Here is a 23,820-nt window from a genome sequence, read left to right as displayed (position 1 = left end):
ATGGAATAATAAGCAACAGGAACTAAGATAATTCAATTATTATTAATATGCCTTTACAGTTCGTTTGAAATGATAATTCTCGTTTGAAGTTTCTCTGTACACTCGTTTTTTGTAACTACAAAAACTGGCTTTTTACCTCATTTTTTGTTCTTAAAAATTAAGCATGATTTAAAACTACGTGCCCACAGGTCTAGCGTAGTTTTGACCAATCCTATCTATAGGCAGCTTACAGTCTTTCCATTGGACGGATCGTATCACGAACGGGCCGGTACCGCGAAGAGTCACTGTGGAACATATGGGTATAGTGAACAATACGCTCAGCTTTATCTGAATTTGGTAAAATGACAGTCACACGGGACTTATCAACTTATGTCTCAGGGTGACGGGCGCAGTGGTAGTGCCACGCAGAAGCTTGATTTTGATTACCTCTCCCGATCGGAAACTGCGTCTTTTCCGAGTCGAGGCGTATAATATTGCGGATGGGCTACCCTATCGGATCCATTCCGATTTGGATTAAAATCAGGACCCAGATCTTTATGATTAAAAGCCCTGAGTGGCATTTCGGTATTCGGCCGAATACCGAATAGTAGCCGAATATTCGTGGCATCTCTATACTTCGATTCAATCCATTTTGAACAAAAAGTAAAGCCGAATATTCGTGGCATCTCTATACTTCGATTCAATCCATTTTGAACAAAAAGTAAACAAACAAGTCACTGACCCGACCATAGACGGTTTAGTGATGGCCAATTGTAACGCCAACTACAAATCAATTAATTAATTGAGTCATACTAGCGGTTTTCCTTACATAACCTATATAAGCAAATTTAAAATTTCAATTTAAATCTCCTTCAAATCCTTACACTTAGATATAATATATACTCGTTCGATTGCGATTGAAATGTTCGATTTAATAATCGATTACTAAACTCTAATTGATTGAACCGAATGTTTTTTTTCGAACAGCAGTATGCAACCATAGGCAAGACATAGACGTATAGATGAATAATAACCTCACTTCTAAACTACCATTTTTCAAATACCGTCTTACGATGCTATTCAAATGAATATTGTTGGAAAAAGTGATGAAATATCAAGTCGAAATCTTCGAAATATACGTGAAAGTGTTACTTATTCGATTTATTGAGTGATTGCTTTAGAATTTTAACCAAACAGGTTTGTTTACTTTTTGTTCAAAATGGATTGGAACAGACTATAGTTTGAAGATTCTTTTTTTTTTTCAATAAATATTTAGTAGTCAAACACATTGATAACTCTGTGAAACGGTAAGACCAAAGTATTCTAGATGTGAAATATGATAATCTTGTCGCCTTTTCCATCAAAACAAGAAAATATACTAAATATATGAAGAGGCCATATCGTGGAACCTGTGCCTTGACATTGACAGACATCAAAGAAGTATTGAAAGTTACGCTTCATTTTCTGTTCGCGGTGTTCAACGAGTGAAAAGTGCGTGTGCTCCAATTTTCCCTTCTTCTTTTTGTACACGTTGGTAGCTGCTAATATATTAAATGATATCCAAGTTTGTTTAGTTTGACAGATCTTTGTTTCACTCTAGGCAAATAAAAGTATAATCTTACTCAAGTTGTTAATTTTCTCTGTCCAAAATTACTCGGTTCGAAGATATTCAAAAGTCAGGGTATGAAAGGACACTCATTAATGAACACCTATTTCGACCAATATATTTTTATTTCAATAACCGTGAAAACCTGAGAAAAGTTTGGACACTTTTCATGGTTACCCGACTTTCTATACCAGTCTCGATTTATTTAAATAGCGTGTAAAAAAAAAATGCCAATAAAGTCATGATCCCTAGACATGTCTCATGTGTAAAGCTACAATTTCCGTGTATGTACCTACATTAGCAAGTTGGATTAATTTGCCACGTTGTGGAATATCAGTGGACTAGATTTGGCAAAACCAATAATATAAACAAGCTGGATTTACATTTGTCTAACGTGTCGTGTCGTGAGACGTCAGAACGGTATCGATGACGATTAGTGTGTCGCAATCTGGCATGAGTCAGATTGCGACACACTAATATAAATTTAACCCACAGACCAGTGATCTAACCATATTAAATTTATGAAACCGTTCTGACGCGTCATGACACGACACGTCAGACAAATGTAAATCCGGCTTAATTAATGTCAATAAAATCAACGTCTCGATTTCACAGAAAAACAAGATTCTAGATAGGAAATGAAACTATTTTTCCGGATTTATAGTGAAAAAATAGGGTGGTTTGCATTAATATTAGACATAACTGGTTGAAGACTGTACCACCTCAGTTAACCGTGACCATGGGACCTGTAAAGGGGCCGAAACGTCGGTTTGTTTGAAAAAACAAATATACGCGATTTAAATCCGGAAAAATAGTTTCATTTCCTATGGGTAACAATCGCGAAAACCTAAGAACTCGATGAGATTCTAGATCTTGTATATTTATTTCCAATATACAAGATCTAAAATCTTGTGATACAATGTTAACTGCTCAATAATATGTTTTCTTGTTCGATACCTAAAGTAATAGAAACTTATAATTATTAATACAAAGATCGAACACTTAGACAAAACCGTAAAGATATCTAACTGGGTGACTAAATACTTTCATAGATATCTCATAGATGGCGCTACGGTTAAAAAGTCGTTGAAAACCAAATACTAAGATCCCACAAAATAAGCACAGAGAAATTCGTGAGGTTCGCTGGTTCGTTTGGTGGCTTAGTTGGCATAGCGTCTGGCACGGTTTGCTAGAAGACGTCGGTTCGAATCCGGCTGGACCGAAGGAATTTTTTCTGAGTGTTCGATCTTTGTATTAATAATTATAAAAAACTAGTGAAGTAATTTCACAAAACATTATTGAATATCAATTCAATAAAAAAGTATAATAGAAACTGAATCAAACGTATAGTAACCGTGAACCGCCAGAAATTAAAAGTTGCATGGTATCTTATGGTTGTGGCTAACAGTTTTAAAGAATACAAAATCAATATTAACGCCTATATAGATGGAATATTGTGTACCTGTGGTTTCCGGCACCAATGTAACGTTGTACTTCCCATTGAACATAGTAAGAGGCCATCTGTCGTCTACTGTTGATACGGACATCACTGTGCTTTCTGACTCAATATTCATAGTTAAGTTTGCACCAAGATATTTTATTCCTGAAACAGACCATTACATTATGAATAACGACGTCCTAATAACAGTTCTTTGCTTCATCCATCACGGAATATTGGTTACTAATTCTTTTCTCGTCTTGTGATGCCTATTACGATATAACCTCAACTAACCTCTAATTTTGAATTTCTTCACTCCAGGTGGCAATTGAGGTTTATCAATCTCTAATCGGTCCAGGTGTATCCTGATACCTGCGTACCCGAAGATCAAGGCTTGCAGGAAGCCTCCCATGCCCGTTAAGAAATTTACCGCTCCGATGTTCGGGCGACGTAGTTCGCTCCAAATCTGCAGATTTAGAGTTCGCACAAAAATAGTAAACCGTACCAAAAAAAAAAACAAGAATAACACCCACTTAGCACTCACTTTGAAGGGTTCTCGCACGTAAGGTACGTAGCTCCTGTTAAACACGACTGCTGCCTGTTCATTGTCGCCCAGTTCCAAGTGTCCGATGGCATGCATGCCCCACGTCATCGCGGGACCGCTGTCTCGTGTCACCGTCTCGTAGTATGCAAGATCGTTCGCTCGCGTACTCCTGGAAACACATCAATTCAGGTTCAGGATTCAGGTCACATTTTTAACCATACCTAAAAACAAGTAAAATATATTATGATGCGCCAATGTGTAGGCCCATAACCTAAGTATGCCTAACTATAGGCATACTTAATTATTAATTGGGTAGGAAACAATATTATTACCTAAATTAAATATTAATAAGAAGAATACATCGTTGCAACTAGATAAACATACAAACATACATATTCATAGGATACTGCAAAGGAAATCCCAACAAAACTGCATCAGCCTGTTTGATGCTTTCTCCTCGTTTGTAATTCTGGAACTCTGGATGGTAGTCCAGCACTTCGTCATACGGCAATGCAAGACTCCAGGCGATGTTCGCCCAGTGGTCCGGATTCTTCGCCAGGTAATAGGATTTACAGAGACACGATACATATCTGTAAAATTCAATCAAAGTTAACATTGCCTAAATCAATATGGTTACAGATATATTGATAATAAATCGTTTACTTTTCTTCCGAGCATACGGTAACACATTACATTTATTGTAATTGTTGTAAGATATTATTTATGATCTTTAATCAAATTTGGACAAAGCTACTTCGTGGAGACAATCGCGATTCGGCAGTCAACGTCAAATAATCTTAATCACTTTTCAAATAAACTTAAATGCTATGGAATACACTTTGAATCATAGATATTTGTGAGGAATCTAGACTCACGTCGTCTTGCCATACATGACTGTCTAACACGTACCTACCTAGTCTTCAATTTTGTAATATGACTTTTCAATTAAAATACTTTTGATGTAAGTTCATGATAATCTTAAAATATGCTCCGATAACTTATTGTAAAAACGTTACAGTTCCCCATAAAAAAATCGTTTACCTTAATTAAACGAAATCATGGAGTTTGGACTTAGTTCTAAGGTTAGAACTTAGATTATGGATATCTTCTTTCTTAATGCAATTATGTATATTTTTACGGGCATACGAAATATTTAAGCAAATGTACTGTGATGCCACAGTCATGATACCAGTCTCCTTACACTTTTATCTGAGAGGAACCCGAGAACCTAGTGGTTAGACCACTGTTTACAAATAAATTGAAGAATCTATACGCACTGAGCTAAATAGAGGGAAAATCCCGCTACTACATTTGTAAATGCAGAATTGGTCACATTGCTATGGTCTTCGTCAGGTCCCATCACATCTGAAATAAGAATAGGAAAACCGGAATTACATTATATTACAAAACAATATTAAGAATGAAAATATGTATATCTACTAGTGCCGTGTATTTTAAATTTTGCAGTCTGTATTTTCAAATTTCAAATGAGATTTTCAAAACACGGATAAATAAAGACAGTCGGCAAGTAAAGAAAGGAGAAGTAACCCACTAGCGATGTCAAAATATCCTGTAGTGTAGTTGATGACAGCTCTTGAAGCCCAGAAGTCTGCAATGTGAGTCACAATGTTACAGCCTCCATGCTGCAAATAAAACACTCAACTCTAGCGTTATGCGTTCAGGAATTAACAGTTTTACAATTATTCTATAAATTGTGTTGTAACGCCGAATACCGAAGGTTTTTTGGTATAAGATGATGTGTAGCCACGTCGAAAGACGGGCCAATCGGTCATATAATTGTGTTTGGCCAAAGTCGGTTGCTTACCCGAATTAAAGTTCACAATGTGCCTTCGTTACTATTGCTTCCAAAATGCGGAACTCACGGAAGTAAGTATTTATTTGGTCTGTGTGCCCACCTGAAGCCAAATCTCATCGCGAGTCGTGGCGAGATATTGCCTTGCGGCAAAAGCAATGTCAGCCGTGATGTGCTGCTCGAATTCGGCCACCTCGGGGCAGCATGGCTGTGTCGCCTCACGTCCCGTATACGCGCTCTCCCATGGGTATCTGAAAATTGAAGTAGGTACGACTCTTCGTCGCGCTTTGTGTATATCACTGCAATCGCAAAAGGTTTCTTTTTGAAGAACATTTAGGTTTTATTTTATTGTTTTATTTTCAAATATTTATTTTCGGATGATTTAAATACAGTGTAAGAACTTTTTAGGAGGTAAGGTGTACTACCTGTATCCCTTATGCCCAGTTATTTTGGCAAGGTCCTCGGCCACGAATGCCGTGTCGAGCCTGTACTGCAACAGCTTGTTGGCGTAGCGAGGACGCAACAGCAGGATCGACGGAAACATCCAGATCTCCGTGTCCCAGAAGTTGTGCCCTGAAATACAAATATGCATGCATTCTTAACAATATAATAGTAAGTTTGAACTGTCTTCATGTTGTTTAAGTGTTCGTATGATATAATCTTGTAAAGTCAAGTTGTTTGCTGTATACATAAAACAGCAAAGTTTCTTTCAAGCTGATGTGAATGATGCTCAATATGGAAATATAATATAGTGTGGCGGCTTTAGACGCCGCCTATTATCACCGGCTGGCTGTGGCAGTCTCTTTTTTTTTATACATGACAGGCAAATGACTCCGCTCCACCTGATGTTAAGTGGAAAGTGGTATCCTAACGCGAAGGAACCTAGTGCAGCGATGAAACCCTCACTGCACTAGCCACCTCCACCCTGCCTGCCTACAATATGCCTCTTCACGCCTCGTTTGAAGGACCCCATATCATAAGAGGGAGGGAAGACATGTGCCGGAAGGGAGTTCCATTTGTCAACCGTGCGGCAGAGAAAGGAGCCACCGAACCTTTTAGTACGCGATGGAATGCGGCAGGTAGTGAAACGGTGACGAGAGTCGCCAAGGAGAGTGTCACACTTGTCGAAAATGTTTGACAGTTTTTAGTTACGTAAATTGTCATGTCAGCGATTGCAAATTGTTTGCCCGGTTTGATAAAAGCTATTTGTAAAAACCACGAAACATTATAATTATATCGCCATTCACGAAGTTCACGAGGCCGTTTTATTGTTCGGTAGGGGAGCGATAAATTCCTCAAAATAGGTACCAGCATTTTATTGAAATGTAGCATTCACGTGTTCATGTGCTTTGAAAAAGCTAAACTAAAATTAATTTGTATTTTAAGTACTTAACTGTCGTCTTTCTTCCCTTAAAATCATGTTTCATACCTTCATAATCATCAAAAGTGGCCCCTCTGGCCAGTCCCGTAGGGCTCAGTCCGTAAAACCGGTCCAGAGGTTGGTACGAATTTTGCGAAGGAAGTGAACTCAATAAATAATACCAAATGCCGTTCACTATTTTGCCCTGGAAAGAGATGTTTACTTTCATCTGAATAAACACAATATTTTTTACTTGCACTCATATTAAACAGAAATAAGGTACTACTCATTGAACATATACACGTAAACTCGTACATACACATATCGTGGACAGTAACTTAACCACTTATCGACACGGATTCGCATTAATCCGGTCAGAAAAATCTTTATGTCCATGTAATAAAAGCGAAAATGGTTTCTTGAAAAAGCATTCCGCGTTTCGTGTCGGCGATCCAAGCGGAAGCGATACGCACGACGTTTACTTGTTTCTGACCGGTAGCAGTAGAGGGCCTTGTGAAAGAGTTCGTCCAGGGAAGTACTGCCTACCTATAACCTTACCTATTTCTGTCGCCAAGCAGTAATTTCAGCATTACTGTGTTTCGGATCAGAAGGGTAAGGGTGCTGGTGATATTACAGGCACATGAGACTTGTCAACTTGTGTCTCAAGGTGACGGGCGCAGTGGTAGTGCCCATAAGATCTTTGCTATTTAAAGCTCTGAATGGCACTTCAACTATAATGGATAGGCGTTCCGCTTACCACCAGGCGCACGACTTATTCGTCGCGTCAATTTGTATTATTAAAAAAAATCGCCTTTCCAAAGAGCGTTTGTTAGTGCACTTACAATGAATATATACTTTAGCGACAATAAAAAAGACTGAGTTGAGCCAATAGCCGATTGGCATGAATTGAAATGAATATATTGTATTACTGGCACCGACCAAGTGTAAGTTCCCCTCAATGTCCATTCCCGCCTGGTGAAGGATTGTCTGCCACTCCGCCACGTGTTTCCGATACAACTCCTCGCCTTCCTCCTGCAACACTGTTTGTAATGTAACTTGAATCTTACGTCGTCGGTTCAAAATCCAATAATTAATGAGGTTCATTGTTAATTTTGCTATTATAAACAGCAAAATAGATCAATCAACCTTGCAAAGCTGCAACGTTAGTTGTCACTTAGGTTTCTCAAACTAAACTATGCAATGTAAATTGTGATCTCGCTGCATGTTTTTGGTAATTCTATAACCGCAGAAAGTAACCGAATTGTGATTATTAACTAAAACCCTCACCATTTTTCGGTATTTTAAATGTGGCAACACGAAAATGTATGTCAAAAGGCAGCATATTTTTTAATGAAAAAATTTTCTAAATGTTTTTGAATGAGAAGCTGAGTACTATTTATTTCTCGAATAAGTCAGTTTGTAACCCGAATGGTGTAGTTACAGGAAGGACAAAGACCGGGGGTGGCCGGGGGCCATTCAGTGCTATTATATAAATTTAGTGCATCAGTTAAACCGCCGCTTTCAATTGTTTGGCCGCCCGCCCACTATCAAAAGTAAATTATTCCATCATGTAGAAGACGTGGAGCTGACAGGCATTCAAAATAGAAATTGTCCTCGCATGTCCTATATTTTTATAAGTGTACATCATGCGAATCAACTTTAAAGTAATTGTACTTATTTAAATATTATAACAATGAAATGACATAACTATACCATGTGAAAACCAGGTAGCAATAGTTTTCAAAATAATACACCAACCTTTAACAAACTCCTGTCTGGCTACAGTTTTATTTTTATCCGCAGTCATAACAAAGGTGAAAACTCTAGCACCGTGTTGCGGCACTACCAAGTGATCAGGTACTGAAGTCCAATATAGGCAGACCTCTACAGGCATGGGCTGGTATACCGGGTCTTCGGATTCCTTAGTTTGACCACACGTACTCCAAGATGGGCGATTCTCTATAATCTCAGGCACTGGGTCTTTGAACGCTATGTCTTTGCTCTTTGGACCTTGCATGAGACTGATTGCTATCCAGATTTCATGATGGATAAAATGTGGATCTATAATGGAAAAAGAAAATTAAGTTACTTCTACTTCTTCTTCTACAATATAAATATTAGACGTATGTGATGTTTCACATACATTGCTCTGATCCCAAAATAAGTAGCTACAGCACTTGTGTTATAGAATTTGGAAACAACGACGGTACCACAGACACCCAGACCCGAGACAATATACTAGTTTTCTTCACTGACGGGACCTCAAAGTTGGAAAACCTATGCAAACCGGTGTCCAAGCCACTCGACAGAGGTCGTCAACTTAGTTACTGATAGTATTAATATATAATAAACTTTTTCCTAATTAATCTTATTCTTAAATCAGAAGTAGGTTTATATAAGACGATAATCTCACCATTTGAAGAGCAGAAACGCCTTTAAGAAAGTTTATAGCAATTTATTGTTACAGCAACTTTGCGATGATTTGTATTAAATGATATACACGCATTATGGTTCGAAACATGTAGTAATATTCTACTCCCACAACTTACCAACATGTGGTTTTGAAATCACTTGAATTTGATTCACAATTGCTCTCGTGTAGTATCTATGGGCGTAAATTCGCTGCACTACTATCGACCTGTCTCTATCCACTCTAACTTTAAAGGCACCTTCTGTCGTGTCTAAAGTGTAAACAGGTTTAAACGGATGGTGCGTTAACGTTGAATTAAGTCTTATGTTGGCGTAGGCAGGGATTCTGGCGCGGTGGCTCTCCCCTTTTAGTCCGTTGTACAAGCCATTCATGTAGACTGCGTCACTGAAGATGTTGGTAGCTATGTGTCCGTTCCCGATTGACGGCATGAGCCGATCGTCTGTCGGAAGACTGTAAGAGAATACATAAAACAAATTGTAAATGTAATTATGTCTATTCTCCTTATACAATTGAATGGCAAATTGTATGACTCGATAAGTAGCTAAGTCGCTTCGAACTACTACCTATCGATATCAAGTGCTCAATGAAACCACCTAAAAACAATATAATTACGTTTTGTTTTTGCTATAGTTGTATTGTACATTTTTATGTAGAGTGATCAGTAGGCTTTGCATTTACGAAGACGGATTCCGAAATCCAAGATGTGAAGCCCAGTGCGTAAACTCACGGCACAGCATAATTTACCAGACGAAGGTACAGTTTTTATAGCCCAGCGGTTCGCACTGTGGACGCTAGATGAAAAAGACCGGTAGGACCATTTGGTAAATGACATTTTCATAATTAGATCTTGTTTGGATATTCCGAGCAGTGTCCCGAAGTGAATTTCATTGCTCTTGTACCTACTCATAGTAAAAAGTTAATGCAAATAAAGTGAACATAAACTAGGTTTATCCCTGTGACACTTCGTTTGACGTTTGTCATAGGGATGACGTAAAGTCCATAGATTTTTAGTGTACTTTGGTTTTTGTACTAAAAGTTCTCTTATGTAATTTTTTTTTGACGTATTCTGAACGGTGTATAGTTGTGTAAAGTGTTTTGTATTATATATTGAAAGAATAAAAAGACACAACTATAATTTGAATGCAATTTCAATAGATATTTTAGAAAATTTCAAAAACATTTATAATAATCATTATTTTTATAGCTTTCAAAAAGTAACAACACTGACACGTTAATTCATTGCCTATGATTAAAATTCATACTTTAAGAATGAATTATACATTTATTCATTAAATAACGAAAATTTTTTATCGATATGAGATGAGGTATCTCTAGCAAATGCAGTATAATGAAGTAACCTTTTTTACGACAATGTTGTCGTAAAAAAAAGAATAGTTTTCGGCTCATTTCTTACATATAAACATTGACTTGATGTTAATTTTACTTTAATTTAGTGTATTTACTTAAATATAGACTATTTTTCATTTGAAAGCCAGACTTATAAAAATAGTTTATGAAATACATAAATTAGTGCGCGTCGTTCTAAAGTTATATTGTGTAAATTTTTATCAACTACCTCAGGGGTCATCCTAGATTATTTTTAGTATAATCGAGATTATTTATAAACTATCAATCCATCAAATTTTAATGAAAGGTCAAGCTAACCAAAATATATACAACCAATGTGTTGAATTTTATCTACACTAACGGAATTCGCAAAAGGTGTTCGAGTTTGATTAGCAAAAAATTAAATCAACGTTACATTGATACGTGTAATAACTGAGGCCAGGTAGCATTGACCTACTCACATCTATATCGATTTCTTGGTATCGCCCCCCGAAAAGAACGATTATCTATGCGAGAGCTGATTATAATAGCTGATCGGTGCCTTTAAAACGCAGTATTGTAGTCTAGGCTTCTACTCTATGAGTAGAATCACTGGCTGAGTGAATAGATTTGTAATTAGAATGTTTTGAAAATGAAGTAAGAGAAAAGAATGGAGCATCTTGACATTATTGAATTGTAAACCCAACGCCGAAAGTATGTGAAAGAATACAATTAAGTATATTCTTGAAGATTATTCCAGTTTATATTCATAGAAGTACCTCTCGCAACGCATCCCAAGCTACGCCTCAGTTACAAATGGTGGAATTCGCCGGCTTATAAATGATAGAAGTACGAATACCGAAGTGAATTTTTTTTATATTTTTATTTTGAAAAATCTGGTAATGGAAGATATAATATAACTCAAGCCTGCAAATGATGGACGCAAGCTTACGAATGATGAAAGGATTCCGATGAAGAAAAGTCCATCGTGGAAAAATGTTTATATGTTTTTACGACGAAACTTCCAGGAAAGCGTACATAAGGTCGTAATTTTTATTTTTTATATTTAATATTGATTTATATTTGGTGCCAGTAAAAAGTGCGAGAAGAGAATATGTATTGTGTACCGGCACAAAGATTTAATGGATTCAACGACGTAGATGAGTTTTTGAATCAATTTGAGGCCATCAGTGTATTAAATAATTGGTCTGATGTGCGTAAGAGATACGTGTTGGCATTGTATCTGGAGGGGCCAGCTCTGCAATGGTATAAAACGTATTTTTCTTCATACACGACGTATGAGGCAATTGCACAGAAGTTAAGAGAGGAATTTCCCTCACAAATAGATTACGCCCGAGAATTTTATTATAGGCGACAGGGGCCTAATGAATCGCTGATAAGTTATTTTTATAGTTTAGATAAGTTAGCGACGAAAGCGAATATTCAAGATGTTCAGTTTATTAAACATTTCTTGGAAGACTTTGATACCCAATTTTCAATGGATGCTGGCTAGTAATTTGTATTTATCTAAAGAGGAGTTGAGGAAAACAATTATACAAGTAGATCATATATTTAATCACACTTATGATGTGAGTCGGCAAAATATTGATTTGCCAGTATATTGTCACATGGAGCACTCTCACAGTTGGCAAACACAGGGTGACTCTGCACCGATAATTAGACCCGAGTCTAAGCAGTTGGAATATCAAGTGCCACAAGCACCAGTCGTGCATAAGGATACGCCAAGCCAAGGGTATTCACAGGCACATAGTAGTGGATCTTCGTCGGGATCTCCTCAACGTGGATGTCAGCAAGGCGCAGCTGAACATTTAGAAAATTTGTCTACAATTGATAGTTTTAGTGAAGATAGGGCACCTTTTGTATCTGTTTTTATTAATGATGTAAGTTGCGAGGCGTTGGTGGATATAAGTGCTTCGGTTTCAAGTTCGGTTTCAAGTTCCAAGTTGTCAAAATTGGAAATGGACAACAAAATTTCTTTTTCTAAGTCCATGACAGATATTGGGTTAAAGAAAGAAAAGTCTTCTTTGAAACCCGTATCAAAAAGTTTAGATAGCTACGCCTCAGTTACAGTATCTAATACTTGATCTGAAAAACTGCGTGACCCTTAAACTGCGGGACATCTCACAACCCTAATGAAGAATGACACTTGTTATAAAAACAACTCCACTATCAAAGTCATTGACAGTGAGCAAGTGTTATATAAGTAGACATAACATTTAAACAAACTATAAATTAACAATGACTCAATTCCCGGTCAGATGATTGCTGAATAATTTCAAATAAGTCATGCGATATATTGTATGCAGCTGGAATAATGTCATATTGACGGAGATCATGGAGTCATTACATATTACCAGGTTATTAGGATGATGATGAAACGGAAATGTATACCACGTTTTTATGTAATTGGTATACTCTTCATTAGTAGGTCATGTCCTGTAAAGATAATGATAGCCTGGAGCTTTTGACAGTGACAGGAAAGGTGGAAGGAAAAAGGCAGGACTCCCAAATTGTAGTCAGATCAGATTTTCGAACAACTGGAACAAGCTGTCAACGCCGCACTTCGGCACTTGAGTCGAAACGATTGCGAAAAATAATGAAAAGACATATCCTATATGGTGACCTGGGATTCAGTCCTGGCAGAACCAATTTCAGGAATGGTTGCTCAGAATGATGTCCCATTGGTATGATTGTCTGAGATTTACTTTTATTGGGTTATGTCTAATGCAAATTCACTACAGTCTCGCGTTAGTGTTATAATATTAACTAGAGCTAAGTCCAAACTCATGGAACCACGATTTCGTTCAACCAAGGTAAACGACTCTTTTATGGGGAACTCCATACGTTTTTACAATAAGATTCCGGAGCATAATATATTAAGATTATCATTTCCTAAGTTTAAAAAACTACATTAAAAATATTTTGATTGAAAAGTCATATTACAAAATTGAATACTACATCTATGCTATATTAGATATTGTATATGTTAGATAAAGATGTATGGAAAGACGACACGGCTCCAGATTCCACACAAATTTGATTCAAAGTGTATTCCATAGCACTTAAGTTTATTTGAAAAGAGCAATCCCTAGAATTTATTTAATTTGTTAAGTAACATTTATTACGAAGTGCCATCCGCGGCGTAACTGTGTTACGCTCAAACCGGTCCCAAACTATAATTTTCGTGAAGCCGACCGCAAGGGAATTGTGCGACTTATCAAAATACAGCTATCAGTAACAACCATAATCATCAGTCAGCAATTAACTTCTTGGACATTGTTGATATCAAGTGACAACACAAACAACCGATTCCAAATTTCGCTTGGAATTGGAATCAGCGTTTTGCAGTTTGGGTTTTGTATCACAACGTCACAGGGCACCGGTTTCCAAGCGAAACTTCCGGAACTCTATAGTCAGACCTATTACAAAATCTGCTTACATAGATACATATATAATTCACGCCTTTTTACTACGGCAATGCTTTCCACTTGCTACGATTCTGACACAATTCTCTCGCCTTAGTACATTAGTAGGAGCACGAGGACATATTTATCCTTTTGATCCTACCAGTAGGAGCACCCAGTATGAGCGCGAGGAAACGGCCGTCAAAACAACGTCACTCCTCTCCTTCATATACGTCGATAAGAGTACTTTTGGCCTGATTTCTTTAGGACGTCATTGATCGTGGTAATTTCGCCGTGGTCAACCCTTTTCAACTTGCCCATTCACACTCGATTTATTCGTCAATCTTCTTTCATTAATTGAAGTTCTATTACAAAGCTTGTAACGTTATAACTTTTGACATTCAGGTTATCTAATCGCCATTGGTTTTTGCACGGGTTTCTAAGTTTTGTAGAGATGTGAATAGGGTAGTATTTATAAAGATCGCAAATCAGTCTCTACAATTTCTTGCATCTGATTGTAACAGCAGGCCCTAAGAACGTTTGTCCAACTTTTTTTAATGAGTGTAATGAAATTTATTTGCTCAAAATGTTAAGTTTGTTGCTTGTTGTAAGTGTAATTAGGTTGCTCGAGATTGACAGAAACAGACACAGCTTCGATAAAATTAATAATATAATTTTTAATGTCCAACAATTGAATATGTGAAGCACTCATTTTTGATGTCAATTTTTATCAAACAATCAGTCACTCAGTAACAACTTTTGTCCTTAAGCAACACACTCAGCCTATTGACAAACTCATTACTTGGTAACATTTTAATGTTCATTGGTAGTGCATTGTATATTTGGAGACACGTCCCATTTACATTAATTTTATAGAAGGTCAATCCAGGTCTATTACTATATATAGCAGTCTAGTAGGTCCCTAACATTTCTGTTAAGGACGTCCCATTTTTCAAAGAGAATCAGCTTTTGTTTGACAAAACAAGAAAATTCAAAAATCTTTAAATAAAGGCGCACCCGATGTTCGAGGTCAAACATGAGTCTGTAAACAATTTTTTACACTCAGTTGTGCTACCAAGAGATACCAAACCACAAGCCCATATCCAATAGTTAAGGCAGGCAGCCAAAACTGTGGATGGTGAACTCCTCAAAACGTAAACGTAGCGACGAAACTACGAGTGACTCTACATGTTGCAACACTTAGCAGCTACTACCTATTTCTACGCCTAAGATTATTAAGTTTACTTTCTGAATATCCTTCTAATTTCCATTAAGTTTTATTTAAGCTTGTCGACTTGTTACCATTCACTGAGCATACGCGGCGCCAGTACAAACAACATTTAATAACTTGTAATTAAATGTTATATAGAAGTCAATACAGTGAAACTAATAAACCTCTTTTCAGTTCCTTCCTTAGTGATATTTTACTGACTGCGTAATAGCACTTAAAAATATAAAAGGAAAGCGCCGCATATCCCACTACAATGCTCCGTCTTGACCAGCTACAGAGCAATATACTAAAGAGTACCCTAAAGTCTTCAGCAAACTCTTGAGGGTGCTGAGCTTCCTGAAAAACTCGAGTGGCACCACCTTACGCAAAATAAGCGCTACAATATCGATTAGCGGAAGGCAGCGCATACCATGCCCGTATACCCATTATACCATGCTTAATAACAACTACACTCTATTTCTAAACAAAATAAATCATAAACCCTATCTTATTAAGCACAACATCGATGGCCACTGGCTGCGTACCGCACGATATCTCTTATAATCGCCTTATAATCTGCTCTTAATTACCGACCGCACCGCATCTGTAACGGGCCTGAATATTGACCTACGTATAACATTGTCCATTTTAAATGGAAATGTAGTAGTCAATGTTACTGTACAGTTACTAGTTCACTTTAAACTCATTATAATTACAGAACTGTTAACTATTTGTATGTTCTGTATTATCGCTTTTAAACTAAGCACATAAATTTGTATTGGTTGAGTGAAACTCAATACAGACATTTTCAAACTTTCCGAGAATGCAATATGATATAGAATTTGGTAGCTTTCATGTTTTGAATTAAGTAATACCGTGAGTTTACAATGTTGAAGTAGAGTGATTGAGTAAAAAAATTACATGGAAATTAGTACATGGGAACTAAAAACCACAATAAAAAAACAATATTAGGGTACTGTAAATCCACCAAAACAACAGGCAGTATCGATCTACTCAATTTATAAAGTTCGATATAGTCGTACCATTATGTCCTATCGTGCATAATTGTTCATTTGTTACAAAGGGACTTCCCTTGTGGTCGAATCCCCTACCTAATAATCGAAGTCTAAACTTACCTATGAGTAGAGAAGACGTGAGCATCGTCGCTTACGTCCACTGATTCTTCGACCTGTGCTTCTACAGTAGTGTAATTGCTGCCTCTGGTAGAAAGAAAAACCACCACAATCGCCGCCACTGCTAGCAAACCTAGCATGGCGGCCACCTGCTTATTCTTTGCCAAGAAATGCCACATCCACGCTACCAAACAACGTCTTATTATTCTTGGACAGAAACCTGCACGTTGATTCGACAATCTGAATTTGACTTTCAATTGTTTTCTTTTTATCATTTAAAAATATTTTTCACTATTTACGCTGAAACTTTTTGTTTGGTTTTCTCGTTATGTTTTTTAAATATTTAATTTCAAAAAAATATTTGCATTTTTTTAAATTAAATTTTGTTAAAATTTTTTATTGGTAAATTGAACGTAATGAACCGCGCGCGGTGGAGCGTGTGTCACTGTGTCGCTCAGATCGCGACCTGCGCTTGCGCCTGACATGACACACATTATGATTCCATTAACAAAGATAATATAAGTGTTAGGGTCATCTCTTTGTATCCACATCCTGTACAAAAAAAAATCTGATTAACTAAATAACTGAACGGGTTTTGTTTAAATTAAAATAGTTCTACATACAAAGTACCTACTGGCAATAAAACTAGAACCTCCCATTATTGCGTGTTCAGACAACATTCTAACATGTGTAATCATTACTAAATTAAACCTAATCATCATGATTGAAGATTAGCTAGGGATATTCCACACTGTCTTCTCTTTAGCTTTTCGAATACAAATATATACTACTGCTTTATATGCGCGCTGATCTCATATTGCTTAACTTAACACGATTTCCCAGGGTTCTGAACATCATGAAATTTTTCTTCAACGTTAGGTTGAACATTCAGCATTAACTACGTGACGTGACACCTACGAAATTGCAAGACAACCCTAAAACTGGAATAGTAGATGGTAGTAGACTCAGTGAGTGATTAAGTATTCCCGGTAGAGTGATGAGGACCCTCTAACTCAATTGTCGCTTCCTTATTACATCACCGCGTCGCGGTCGCCGAGCACTACTTGACATGCAAGACAATAGCATCTGCGTTCAGTCGCTTAATTAACTGCTAGACAGTATAAGGAGCCACCTCGCTAATGAATGACATGTATGTGTGAACAGCTCCGAGGGAGCACGACTGCTTCTCGATTAAGAAGTCGACGGTTCGAGTCCCTATGGCGGCATGTGAATACAATTTCCATGTTACGAAGATTTTTTAAATTTGAATGTTAATGAAGTAAAACAGCATGTCGAACAACACAATGCGGCTGTTGGCAAGCCTGTCCATAACAGTTGCGGTGCCACTCAGAGCTTTAAATCAAACAGATGTTAGGGGCATTGCCTTCGCGCCCGTCACCCTGAGACATACATTGACAAGTCCCATGTGCCTGTAATTTCACCAGCACCCTTTACCCTTCCAAATCGGAACGCAGTAATGCTCACGTTGGCAGCAGAAATAGGTAAGGTGGCAGGACAAACTCTTTCACAAGCTGCTCTACCATTTCTGAGAGGAGACGCATGCCCAGCAAAGGGACGATGATAATAATATTTAGGTAGTGTGTTGCCAGTTCAACCCACACTAACTCGTCATTACTTATTAAGAGGCACCAAAAAGGTACTCATAATAACAATAATGTATAAAACATATACCACTTGTTGCAGAAGGCAGCCATCCTTGGCTCTATCTCTTGCGGATGATAGAGGACAAATTAGGCTTTTGTTACCCACCATCACCACTCACACAGACATGCTGCATTTGCTTGATTTCGGTCCGCAGGTGCTGCTCAAACGAGCTAACAAGTTGAGAAAAATAAAGATAATAGTAATAATAAAAGTATGTAAGAATGACAATTGAATAAATATTTGTTAGTTGGTTAGTAAATAAATAAAAAGTGTAGCAGAGACCAAAGAAAAGTAAAAAATAAAATGTAGGTAGTACATTTATTTCGAGTCATATGTATGAGTAGATAGAAAAAGACGAGAAAAGAAATTATTCTAGGACATTTCTAGTATTAATAAAAAATAAAATGTAATCATTCATTCGAGCGTATATAGCCCACAAAAATGCCTAATGTAATTCAAATTCAATTAAAACTCGTCACATATTTTCAATTAAGTCGAATAAATTATAGTTGTCTATATGACTGTTACATAATGAAAAGCGATTAAGGCGATAATTAAAATACGAGTGAGGGTCATCTCACGAGTGTTTTAATGCCTAATTATGTACAGTTACATACACTGCTTTATTTACACACATATTATAATATGATATCAGGTAACGTGTGAAATTGTCAAAATTGTTTGCTATTGACATTTCATTTCGAATAAAACTTCATTACGATTTACATTAGAATTGAGGTTCAATCAAATTGTTTTGTTTTTCAGAGATGTTCGAAAATTGAATGTCTTAATAAAATCGAATTCGATGTTGAAGCAATAATAACATTTTCACAGATAAGAAATTTGTTCTAACAAAACAATTTACCTTTATGCTGGTCGTAATTTGCGGTTTTTGAACACATTATAGAGTTTATGATATGTGTGTAGATAAAAATAACTGAAATGGGGCTCCGAGTATGAGAGTAAAATAAAATAAATAATAAAAACAATGAAATAGAAAAAACTATCTACACCTGTTACTTATACATAATGTTGGCACATTTTGTTAATGTAATGGATAGACAATGATCAGGTGGTGACTGTACTACAACACTCAAAATCTCATACTCAGGTTTATATTCTATTCGTTCCAAAGACACTTAAGAAAATTACTCTTATTATATAATAATAATAATAACGCACACACTCAACATAGCCCCGCACTAGGGAAACCCTGTGTCGCGGGTGCCATGGACACACACATAGACAACCACAAATTACACCCAAACTCATGAGAGAAATAAATGTAGGCCATTCAAATATTTCTCCCGGCCCGGGAATCGAACCTGGGGCCTCTGCGTGACAGTCCGGCATGGTAACCGTTCGGCCACGGAGGCAGTTGAAAGCATCAAGCTTTAAAAAAGTCTCGATGCTGTACTTACTGTATAATTATTACTTCCACTCCTCTGCATACGGGACCGCGAGTTCTTTCCCCCCGACAGGTAAGCAATTCTTTTAATCAATGAGAGTACAAGAGTACAATCTTACACAGTCTTGTACCCTCAGATATTATCTCAGTACAATCTTCACCCTAAGTTTATACAAAAGTGCACTTAACTTAGTTTATATATAAGGGTTAAATTGGTATTTTGTGGCGCGTTTGTACAGTAGCGCGCGTTCACTAGACCGTATTATCTTGTCATGCTCTGTTACCTTCCTCGTTAGAAAACTACGGAATTTTGTTCCGTGCCTAAATTGTAAATAGAACTTTCTAGAATCGCTTGGAAGCCTAAAACGCTTCTTGGTTTTATGAAATCGCGCAGTAAAAGCTTTACTCAATTTAAACTGCCACAACAGCCACAACTGTAATAATAGTGAGCAAGCAGTACCTACCATAGGTAAATTCAGTAAGTACCTAATAAGCAGTGATATGAATAGTCACTGTAATGTACCTAATTAAAATTCATGGAAATAATACGTATAGAGTGCCTATTATGCCTCCCACTAAAATCCAGAAATTATTGTAGAGTAGAATACGTTTATTTTCCAGAATACATTAACTATACAGCTCTTGAGTAAAATAAAGGTAGGTGTACATTGTGCAAGCAGATGTGCAAATATTAATGGATTTCATATTTCGTCTCGACAGTATTTCAAATGAATGTAAATTAGTATTCGTATTTTCTAATTAGTCTTTATTAAAAATGGACTACATAGAAGCAACGTGTCAAAAGCCATTGTGTCAGTTGTAATTTAAAATATGTCCTTGTAACAATTTAATTTTAGTTAATAATGTCTTGAAAATAATTATACACATGTTGAACTAATCATTCGGCAACGAGATTGGTACAAAATATTCATAGTTTCAGTACTCGTTTGCCTTTGACATGATGACATGTATTGTATTTTGTTGAACATTTTCGATGTATTTTATATGTATTGTATGTATGTATTTAGAAGAAAAGTGTTGTATTATGAGTAAAAATATAACAATTCTGTTTTATTTTTTTGTCTTCAATTTTTAAATATTTCAGAGGAAAGTAATATTCGCTATGTGTCTCTATTGACATCTCTATAAATGTAACGTGCCCTGGATAATAATGTATGCATTCAAATGACGTATGAATGTGTGGAATTGTTTTTTCTTAAATAATGTTTTGACGTAAGCCTCATGACCCACCGCCGAAACTTGAAACCGTGGGTTCGAATCCGGACTCCACCTCTCAACTTAAAGGTGAAATTTAATTTGAAATTTACCATGAGCTTTACGGTGAAGGAAACATCGTGGCAGACTATTGCCTAAACCATCGCCTGAGAGGAGACGTATAAATGGGTTGATGTTGATTGATAGTGTTATCTCTCTCAAGTGCCTCGCTATTGGAGGATGACCGTCAATTTTGCAAACTTGTCCCTATCCATGATCAAACGAAACAGTTCTGCACGTCTCTTAGATTCAGTCCCTTATTTTGCGAAACCAAGACCTTGAACCTTTCCTATTTGACTTGAAGCCGGCATCACGTGTCGAACCACGTGATCGAGATATACGATTTTGTGCTTCTTGATAGTGAGCATCAGCCAGCGTGAGGTGTTAATACAGTTGTACATAGTAAAGTACAGTCTCGTTCCAGACTTTCTGCGTCCAGATAATACGAAGCATACATAAATAGTGTTTACAATGTACCAATTATTTTTACCTGTTCACAAACCGTTCATAGCAACCCGTTGATTATGTTTACCTTTGCTAATTGGTATGTATTTTCGTCTCAATATCAGTCGATTCATATTTTAATGAATAAGACATTGAAAGGCTAAGCCAAGAACCAATCAAGAATAGATTTACCTCCACAAAGTAAATCATATTTACTATCACATGTAAACGACCGTAGCAAGCCCAGTAGCGTTGATCATTCATCATTTGGCAGCAAGTTCAATATTCTGCGGGCGCAGGCATAGTGTAATCATTACAAATGATGCTGTAATATAGACTAGGCTTTGAGCATGGGCAGGTAATTAGTTTGATAGATGTGTTTCTTTATGGGAAATGTAATGATCAAATAACTATGACTACCTGTAGGAGCATTTCTATGTAGAAATAAATACCTTTGTGTACCTTAGGTTGTGCTCGCTTCCATCATAGTAACGTCTAATGATCCGCTACTTTGACTTCCGCATTTTATTTGAATAACAAGTCGTATGTTAAAACGAATAAAACTTTCATCAAAAACCAAAAAAAAGCATAAAAGTTATAACAATTTCAGTAAGTATATCATTCTATATCTATAATTAGTCTTAGGTACATTTTCAGATTTTTTTTATGAAATCAGTGACGGGTCGAACGAACCGAGTGCCTGGTGGTAAGCGACAAGCCACTCCATAACAATCGCAGTGTCACTCAGAGCTTTAAATCGCAAAGATCTTAGGGGCACTGCCATTGCACCCGTCACCCTGAGACATAAGTTGAAAAGTCCCATGTAAGTATAGTTTCAGGCACCCTTATCCTTCAAAAGCGGAACGCAGTAATGCTTACATTACTGCTTAGGTTCGGTTAGCGTCGGCAGTAGTACTTCCCTGGACCAACTCTTTCACAACTCCACGTCGTGTCAGACACGGTCTGTAATAACTGTATTGAGGCATACGCATATATAAAAAAGATGCAGACATACGACATCAGTGGAGAATGTTTATTCTGAGAGCTGAGTAATGTCGTACATACTTCTCCTATTTAGTTCGACAAAAATATCACATACGTTACTTACTAAAGGTAAATATTACCTATAGAAATAACTGCTAAAATATAACGATAAAGGAAAATATTTATGTTCTGTTTTAGTTGAAGGACCTAGTCATTGCAGTTCGTCTATGCCTAATTGGAATAGTATTACCACAATAACGTTTTTTTTAATTTACTTTCAAAGGTTCCAAAACAATATTCGATTATTCCAAAAGCGCTACAATTAGAAGACCGGCTTGTCATCCTATACATTTGTTCATAGCCAAAAACCGCACGGCACGTCTACAATTACCTTAAAGTAATTAAGTCCCACCGGCTCCGGGCAAGGTGGCGTCAGGTTGGCCAGGTCTAAGACCGGCAAATCATTCACGGCGCGAAGGTGGGTGACCGAGGCAGCGAACGGAACGAGGGGCTCCACGCTCCGCTGCGCGAGGAGTAATGACATTGCTCCTTGGCAATCATATCTCACTCGCTGCGTCTTCTAATTAGCCTTACACTCATTAAACACGAGCTTCGTTATTAAAAAATTCGCTTTGCTATCGCGAGATGTCCACAAATTTATAGTATGTACAACCTTATGTATTCTTCAATATTTATTGTGTACAATAACATAACAAGAACACAAGCCTTAGATTAAATATAAGAAATGAATAGTGAAACCATGTATCGAGGGTGCCACGGACACACATATAGACAACCACAAAGTAATAAATGAGAAATAAATGTAGATTGTACAAATATTTCTCCCGGCCCGGCGTGACAACCGTTAGGCGACAGTGGTAGTTATATATAATATATAGTAATAATATAGTTACATAAAGGAAAAGAAAATTTGTGCATTTAATTCTTCTAGACACATATAGGAAGAAAATTTTCATCGTGACTCTCGATCATCTTGTGGCATCGTGTCCAGGAGACCAGAAAGTTGTTGCAATACTCAAACAACGTAAATTATTTATAAGTATGATTGGTAATATCTTAAATAAGGGCAACATTTCTTCACAATAAGTTAATTTATTCTTTGGAGGAAGTAGCACTCGGATTACCCGAGGCAACAATGGAGCAAATTAAAAGCTACTTAGAGGTAAAATGAATAAGTGAATAGAATAGCGACGATAATCGAATTGATGTTTACTACGCGTGAGTCATCAGAGAGAAAAATAATCACAATTTCCCAAATCTCTAACAGTCCTTTTGAATATCAAATTTGAACAAAAATTCCAAGAATAATGTTGATTCATGGCTATAAGTTTGAAAATTCCTCTACCAGGGCCATCGAATGATTTAACATCTGATTTGAAAAGATTACATAGAATCTTAAGAAGTATTATATTTGCTCGCATTTTTTTTCTGGCACCAACTGACGAGACGAACGTGCGCCCTGTGATAAGCGACACACTGTCTGAGGATCACTACCGTTATGCCCGTCACCCTGAGACTTAAGTTAACAAACCCTTACCCTTCAAAACCGAACCACAGTAATACTCACATTACTGTTTGTCGGGAGAAATAGGTAAGGTGGACAAATTCTTTTATACACATTACATTTCGTACCATAGTCAACTTCGTAAATACTGAATTTATTTCTATATGACATCTCAGACACCTCCATAATAGCCTCAATGGGGACGCGACTAGTGACTACCAGCTCGTATATAATTTCGTGGAGATAAGCTTGTA

General features: G+C 36.9%; 1 protein-coding gene across 1 annotated transcript; it reads right to left on the bottom strand.

Moving 5' to 3' along the window:
* Positions 1-51: 51 nt before the first annotated feature.
* LOC113226168 (protein-glucosylgalactosylhydroxylysine glucosidase-like) lies at positions 52-16,444 on the bottom strand. The gene is made up of 14 exons (XM_026458700.1): positions 16,269-16,444; positions 9,290-9,621; positions 8,499-8,801; positions 7,680-7,780; positions 6,810-6,945; positions 5,806-5,953; positions 5,484-5,631; positions 5,120-5,210; positions 4,845-4,932; positions 3,960-4,157; positions 3,568-3,736; positions 3,318-3,489; positions 3,048-3,188; positions 52-284 (listed from the first exon to the last, which is right to left on the bottom strand). Exons 1-14 carry the CDS (start codon positions 16,442-16,444, stop codon positions 175-177), a joined length of 2,313 nt encoding a protein of 770 aa, XP_026314485.1. The 3' UTR covers positions 52-174.
* Between the last annotated feature and the right edge of the window lie 7,376 nt (positions 16,445-23,820).

Source organism: Hyposmocoma kahamanoa, unplaced genomic scaffold, assembly GCF_003589595.1.
Source record: "Hyposmocoma kahamanoa isolate Upper Pololo Valley unplaced genomic scaffold, ASM358959v1 182, whole genome shotgun sequence".
Lineage (NCBI taxonomy): Eukaryota > Metazoa > Arthropoda > Insecta > Lepidoptera > Cosmopterigidae > Hyposmocoma > Hyposmocoma kahamanoa.
This window is presented reverse-complemented; position numbering and strand designations above follow the sequence as displayed.

Bases quoted from the DNA above. Each gene is read 5' to 3' on its own strand.
- LOC113226168 (XM_026458700.1), bottom strand. From the start codon at position 16,444: ATGTGGCATTTCTTGGCAAAGAATAAGCAGGTGGCCGCCATGCTAGGT. The intron at 9,622-16,268 runs GTAAGTTTAGAC...ATTCTCTTACAG, and splicing joins CACGTCTTCTCTACTCATAG to TCTTCCGACAGACGATCGGC. The intron at 8,802-9,289 runs GTAAGTTGTGGG...TTTCCATTATAG, and splicing joins GATTTCAAAACCACATGTTG to ATCCACATTTTATCCATCAT.